Here is a 7,851-nt window from a genome sequence, read left to right on the forward strand (position 1 = left end):
GTTAGTGAACCCAATAATAAGTCTTAAAATAATACATGTTTAATACTCGTATTTTTCATAGTATACATAGTTTTAGAAGTATTTTTCACATTTGAATACCACTTTTGTACTTTTTAGATATTGTGACCAATTAAATTATGTATTTTTTTAAAAAATAGTTGATATATGATATTTTTTTTTAAAGTAACAACTTTCTTAATATTAATATCTTTAGCTCTGTGAAAAAAAAAAGTTTTTACCTAAAACTACATAAATTTCTTTTACATGAGAAACTGAACCAACTATGCTACGTTACTGAGCTAGAGAAGTTTTGCTAGGAAAAGTGTATGTAGACTAGATTGCAATGAGTCCTCTGTATGTGTATGCGAATCTGGCTTTGAATGCTAAATAGTGCATCAACTTTCTGATCAATCTTTGTCCTGTCATTCAAATTCTTGAATGTTAAGAGCATAACTCTCTACCATTCTTTCTAAACTGTCCACAGCGTAAGATAAGATGTGTCAGTTATAGACTTTGAAGCAAATATGTTTATGGCTCACGGAAGGGAAAAAATAAGCCTTAAAAGTGGGGAAATACAAATAATGTTCAAGAAAAATGCTTCGGAAATGCATGTGAACTACAAAAGAGGACCAACGCGGGTCCTTGAAACTCAACCTATGTCGTGAGTTCCATAATGGCGGAAACGATATCTCCATCATTAGTCTTAAGAGCCTTAACGGCTTTGGCCTTTGAGACACCAGCTTGAGTCATCACAAGATCAATGTCCTTAGCTTCAACACCAGTCTCATCAACATCATCATCATCATCATCTTCCTCCTCTTGTGCAACAGTGACTGCTTCAGAGGCATCAGCGTTGGGGATCATAGACGCAACATCAGGCATCTTGAACCTCTGAGCAGCTTGGGCTTGTAGCTGAGAGCTCATATCATCAATCTTGGCCTCACCGAATATCACATAGGTCTCAGAGTTGGGACTCTTGAACACATCTGGCTTCGAGATGACAAACAAAACCTGAGGTATATGCAAGAACACACAGAATCAAAAACATTGATGTACAAAAAATATTTGAAAAATGTCAATAAAGGCGTGTGTTCTTACGTTCTTTGATCTCTTGATTGTGACTCTGCTAACATCAGTGACAGGTTTCATTCCAAGTTTCAGCATTGCTTTGCGGCTTTTCTTCTCGCTTCTACTTTGCTTTGAGCTCTCATTCTGACCAGCTCCTTCACACACAACAACATAAGCCAAACTCTTTATCATTGTAAGTCCAAAGAAATGTAATACAACGCATAACCAGCAAGCCTTGTGAAGCAGTAATGAAGAGACTAACAAAGATTCTATCACTCAACAACCGAGAAACAGAACAGATTCAATCACTAATACACACAACGAAGAGAATCAAATCTAGAAAAGAGGAATATACCATCGACGTTATCGTCTTCGTCGTCATCAATATCATCTTCTTCCTCTCCATCTTTCACATCCTCAACAACGACATCATTGTCGTTCTACTCCACCCAAAATCAATCGTCAAACAACGAGAAATTGAAACAGCTCCTCAATAGAGAGAAAGAGAAGAAAACGAACCTGGAGCTTCATTTGCTCTTTGATGGCATCGATCAACTGCTCCTCAGTGTTAACTTCTTCAATGACTGGGCCTGGCATCTTCTTCAACCTCTTATCTTCTTCTTCCTTCGTAACGAACGAAACCCTTAGAACAGCGCAGCGTGACCTTAGATATTGAGAGGCGTAAACAACTGCTTGGGCCTTACCCTAAATTAAGCCCGGTTTAATTAAATGGGCCCAAACGAATAATGTAACCTGTATACATTAAATATAAGTCGACAATATTTGTTTTCGTCAGGTATCGACGACTATTACTGCAGCAATAAATGAAGATCTTACAGCTCCGGTAACTTATTGGAAGGTCAAATCAGCTTTGTTCGCTATGCACCTAAAAAAACTTCAGGACCTGATGGAATGACAGCTCTTTTCTATCAGAAGTTTTGGGATATTGTCAAAAATGATTTAACTCGTACAATCAATTCCTTTTTGAGGGATCAATGGTGCAGGGACTGAATGACATGAACATCTGCTTAATCCCGAAGACAACGAAACCAAATGAAATGACAAAGTTTAGACCTATCAGTCTATGCAATGTCAGTTATAAGATAATATCTAAGGTCTTATGCCAAAGATTGAAGAAGGTTCTTCCACAGCGGATATCTGAGACTCAATCAGCCTTTGTTGCTGGTAGACAGATTACAGATAATATCATGATAGCTCAGGAGATGTTTCACGCATTGAGAACCAAACCGGGAGGACGGGTAAAGAGAATGGCCATAAAAACGGATATGAGCATACGATAGGATGTAATGGTCATTCATTGAGGAAGTCATGAGAAAGATGGGTTTTTCTGAGATATGGATTGACTGGATTATGAGATGCATCACCTCGGTCAAGTATAAAATCCTCATGAATGGAGAACCAAGGGGAAACATTGTTCATGGAAGAGGTTTACGTCAAGGAGATCCTTTGTCTCCTTTCATATTTATTCTATGTACGGAAGTGCTCGTTAGCCATCTTAATCAAGCAGAGAATCAAGGGAAGATAACGGGGATGCGAGTCGCACGCGCTAGCCCTCAGGTATCTCACCTTCTCTTTGCTGATGATAGCCTTTTCTTCTGTGTGAATGTGAAGAAGTTATGAAAGTAGTCAGGAAATATGGAAAAGCATAAGGCCAATGTATTAATTTTGATAAATCCTCATTACTCTTTGGTAAAAGGATTCCAGCGAATGATCGACAGCAGATCAAAAATACACTTGGTATTCAAAACGAAGGCGGGATGGGTTCCTACTTAGGAATCGCAGAGGATATTAGTGGATCAAAGTGTAAACTATTTGCTTTCTTAAAAGAGAAACTATTACATAGAGTGAATGGTTGGACTGGTCGTTGGTTATCTAAGGGAGGAAAGGAAGTTTTAATCAAGTCTATCTTGTTAGCTCTTCCGACTTATGTCATGTCCAGTTTCCTGCTTCCTTTGGAGATATGTGAGAACTTAGCAAGTGCCATTGCCCAATTCTGGTGGAGCTCGAATCCACCAAAAAGAGGAATTCACTGGGCAAAATGGGAAAAAATGTGTGCGCCGCGAGAGGAGGGAGGAATTGACTTCCGTATGATCCATGAATTCAATCTAGCTCTTTTGGCTAAACAGCTTTGGCGTCTTGTTCAATTTCCAGACTCATTAGTGGCGAGAGTTCTTCGGGGAAAATATTATCGTCTGAGTTCGCCATTGCGAACTGGCGCAGTGGATACCCCATCGTATGTATGGACGAGTATTATAGCTGCGAGGAAGCTATTAGTTTTGGGTATCAGAAGCAAAGTGCATTCAGGATATGAAATTAATGTATGGGAGGATCCTTGGATTCCTTCGATGCCAGCAAGACCGGCTCGCGCCCGGGTCCCAGTAGTAAACCCAAAGATGACCGTCAGCAGCCTTATTAATTTTGAATCAAAGGATTGGGATGCTCGATTATTGGAACAATATGTGGATCACGAGGATATACCGATAATCCAGAGTCTGGCCATAAGCCCTACTCACCGACGTGATACATTTTGCCGGAGTTACACCAAGAATGGTCAATATACTGTCAAGTCTGGATACTGGGTTGCTACAAATTTGATGAGAGATAAAGAGGATAAAGAAGTTCTACAACCCAGCATAACCAAACTCCAAGCCTTTGCTTGGAAGATGAATGCGCCACAAAATATTTGTCATCTTATTTGGAAACTAATCTCAGGACAGATAGTGGTAACGAGGAATCTGGTACGTCGCAATATGCGATGCGATAATTATTGCCCAAGAAGTGGAGAGCCAGAAGAGACTGTTACTCATGCGATCTTTGAATGTCCACCGGCCATACAAGCATGGGAATTATCTTCAACACCTTCGATCCCTCAAATCTTCCCTCTACCAAGTATTTATGCCAATATGGACTATCTTTTTTGGAGCAAAAATAGTATTATGGCGCCAGAAGATGATAGAGACCCTTATCCTTGGATAATTTGGTACATCTGGAAAGCTAGAAATGATAAGTTGTTTAGAGGCATAGACAGAGACCCATTGGAACTAGTCAGATATGCAGAGAATGAACGCCAAGCGTGGTACAATGCGAGAGAAACTATACCGATTCCTTCGCAGGCACATATTGCTGAAGAAACACATGCCTTAAGCTTGAGTAATATTTGCATGGTGGATGGTTCATGGACCTCCACAGCTCAGTTTAGTGGATGGGGATGGGTGTGGAAGAATATCATGGGGAAGATTCAACTCATGGGGACAAGGAATTTAAGGAGGCGTGAGACAGCACTACACTCGGAACTGGAAGCACTACAATGGGCAATGGAGAGCATGATGCAAACTCGACCTGTCAGAGATTTGGGACCGATTGCAAAGACCTGATTGCAATGATAGAACACCCACAAGCTTGGCCTAACTTTTCAAATTCTCAACTGAGCTTGGTCTCATTTTGCGTCCTTGGGAGGTAGCTGATCAGTTGCAATACGTATCAATTTTATAATTTTTCAAAAAGAATACATACCGTATCAATTTTATAATTTTTATTTAATAAATATTATAAAGTAATTTTGTTTTTAGTTATGCTAATTCATATATTATACAATTCAATGATAAAATTATGAAAAGGGAAATTACATTGTATAACCTTCAATTCAAACATTTAATAAACCAAAACATCTTTAACATCTACTGGCTCAACCTCTTCAACTTTTGTTTTCTGTTTTTTTAACTCTCAAAATTTTTTTAATCAATAAAATTATTGACAAATTTCTTCACATCTGAAATAGGTTCAATCAGAATTTGAAACGGGATCTATTTTTAATCCCATATTATTTTATATTGGTGCTCAGATACTGTAAATGGAATAGACAGCATCTTCCATACTATTTGTAGAGGATCCATATTATATCTAATACATAAAAATAACATATTTCAATATATTATATAGACTAGGGACATTGCGTCCGCGCAAGCGTGGGGTTGTGGATATAGTTATTGTTTCATCTCAATATTTTTTAGCGTTATTGTATCTGTAAATTTTGCATTTCTGGTTGATCATTGTTTTTCAAGTTTTTTATTGTTATAGGGTTAGAGTTGTGATGATGAACTGTGTATGCACTGTTCTCCACTCATAAAAGACTAAACTGTGTTATGATGTGATTGATATAGTTCGTGGTATTGCTTGATGTGTCACTGAGACTTATTGTTTGTTTGTCTTTTTAATTTGTTACTTGTATTGTTTAGATTACATAAATTATATTAAGGTTGTTGAGAGTACCTTTTGTTTTTGGATATTTTTTCTCCAATTTAGTTGTGTAAGTTGTGTGTATTGAGTAATAATTTTTTTTATTCTTATTATGTTGGTTATATGTTTTTTTATTTTTAAACTTGTTGTTTGTACCGGACCTTTAAAACAAATACATGAAGACTTGTAGAAATAACTATAAAATGAGTGACAATTAGTATTTGGACCTTAATGGTTTTAAACGAATATATGTATTTCTCATAAGAAGACAATAGCATTGGACATTGAGCATGTAAGCTATTTTCATAAAACAAGAGGAGTGAGCATGTGGAGATGTTGTTGCCGCCTTTGTGTCTGTTGGGATTGTCTCTTGTATCTCCTGGTGTGGCTGTGTTTGTTTCTCTTTTATTTGATGGGTAATATGTAAGCAAAAATCATTGTTAGTTGTATTTATCAGAGTTTGTAACTTACTCTGGTTTTTTGTTTAGGTAATTTCACTGATCTTGGTTGTCGTCTTCGTCTTCTTTGTAAGCATCTGTGAAAGTAAGTTTGTAAATTGTTAAATATTTGGCTGTATTTGTTTAGCTGTCTCAATGTATGTGTCGTTGAGTTTTAGTTGAGTTGATTGATTTTGTATATTTGTTTTAAAGTTTATTTGTTAGATTAGACAAGAAGAGAGGTGATTATTAATGATTCGTCTTTTTTGGGATTCTAGTTTTTGGTGTTTTGATTGTTTGGGTTATTGTGGTTTCTTTTAAGCTGTAAAATAAAGATTTGTGTAAAATTAGATTGATAAGTAAGGAAGATAAATAGACGACCACAAATCTTGGGTATGAAATATTTTTGATTATTGATGTTAGCACAATATAGACAGTAATATAAAGGGAATTATGTGTTGATTGTATCTTACGGATCAATGAGGAGACATATAACGAGTCGAGTTGTTTATTTGGTGAGGTCAGAGCCCTGGACATGTTAGATTTTCCCAACCATATCTGCGGGTTTAAATATCAGTTATGATATCGAAGCATAATATAAACCCATATAAAATATGATAATATACCTGGGAGTTCTAGGTTTGTGTTCGCAATCACTTGGAGATGGTCGAACAGACTAATCTTGACTGGAGATTGATCCGAGGAGCACCCGTGATGACATCATCAATAATGGTTAGTGAGATGAAACGAATGAGGAATGGATGATCAGTTATCTTGTACATGCTTGAGCACCTAGGAACCTCAAAACGATCGACGTTTACAATGGAATCTGCTTTTAAAGATGGCATGTAATGATTAGCATGTCCGACAGGAGTAAACCCATGAATCATGGAATCTGCAAATAATATTATTCAACAAAGAATCATGAAATCAATTAAAACAATTATGTTAAACAAGTGTGATAAATCGAAGATTAACTTACCTTTTCATTAAGGAAGAGAACTGTGATTCCCACAAACTCCATGTCTTTCGTGAAGTTCAGCGAATCTCAGAAGCGGAGAAATCCAGAGGCTATGCTCTGACTACTACGACCAAAACGGAGAGACTCGAAGGTTGAGTGACGGACGCTGGGACGCCGGTTTGAGAAACTGGAGAGACAGAGAGAAACATTTTCTAAAAGATGGTTGATAGACCATGGATTTTACCCACTTTTAGCCATGGTCTATAAGTGTTTTAATATATATTTAATACTATATAGAGGCTATTTAGAGTATTTACAGGTTCAGGTACGTTCTGGAGAAATATGGTGATTTTGGAGCATTTTGAGGTGCAGAACTGCACAGAGGCATCAGATGTTTAGCTATGTATGGAGACCTTACCAGTGTTATATTGAGCCCATCTTTTGACAAAAAAATAGAGTTTTGAGTTAGCTTTCCAACGCCACCGGTTTGAGGTCAATCAGCATCCTGTAGCAGAAGTTATGTATGTTTTACTGAAGAGTGGTCAGTCTGCCTCGCGAAAGGAAGCTGTCGAGAAAATGAAGGACTGTCGATCAATATTGTATTATTGGTGTCGGTCGACAGTGATCCCAGAAAACAGGACAAGCCTGTTTCGTGACCAATTTAGGCCTAGAAGTCACCACATATTACCAATATACCTCTGGACGACCTGAAACCCTATTTTACTGTTTTCTAAGCCATTGTTGACGGCTATGCTTCATACTATTCTAGAGAGAGAGAGCTGAGGATTGGAGAGAAAGATTTGTACACCTTGAGAGAGGGAATATCTTGAACTCCCTTTGTTTCTTTACCCTATCCTGTTTTTATTATTTTATTTAAGTATTATTCAGACCATCATAACTATGTGTTAAATGAATATGTCTGAGTAGTCTTTGCAGTTAGGTTTAGATTTCTCAATAGGTTGATAAATGTATTACTGACACAAACAATTGTTAGGGTGTTTAGAAGTATAGTTTTTCATCTAGTTGTTCTTAAAGCTAAGTTTAGGATTGATCACCTTTTAAACTTAGATCTTAGGATTAATTGAGATCAAGCCATTGCTTGACTCAATACCTGAAATTAGCTAGTAT

At 37.2% G+C, this 7,851-nt stretch overlaps 1 protein-coding gene across 1 annotated transcript; it reads right to left on the reverse strand.

Moving 5' to 3' along the window:
- Positions 1–543: 543 nt before the first annotated feature.
- LOC106315690 (nascent polypeptide-associated complex subunit alpha-like protein 4) lies at positions 544–1,721 on the reverse strand. Its single transcript, XM_013753490.1, has 4 exons — positions 1,588–1,721; positions 1,424–1,508; positions 1,099–1,223; positions 544–1,011 (listed from the first exon to the last, which is right to left on the reverse strand). Exons 1-4 carry the CDS (start codon positions 1,663–1,665, stop codon positions 655–657), a joined length of 645 nt encoding a protein of 214 aa, XP_013608944.1. The 5' UTR covers positions 1,666–1,721; the 3' UTR covers positions 544–654.
- Positions 1,722–7,851: the final 6,130 nt, after the last annotated feature.

The sequence above is a fragment of the Brassica oleracea genome, chromosome C9 (assembly GCF_000695525.1).
Source record: "Brassica oleracea var. oleracea cultivar TO1000 chromosome C9, BOL, whole genome shotgun sequence".
In the NCBI taxonomy this organism is placed as follows: domain Eukaryota; kingdom Viridiplantae; phylum Streptophyta; class Magnoliopsida; order Brassicales; family Brassicaceae; genus Brassica; species Brassica oleracea.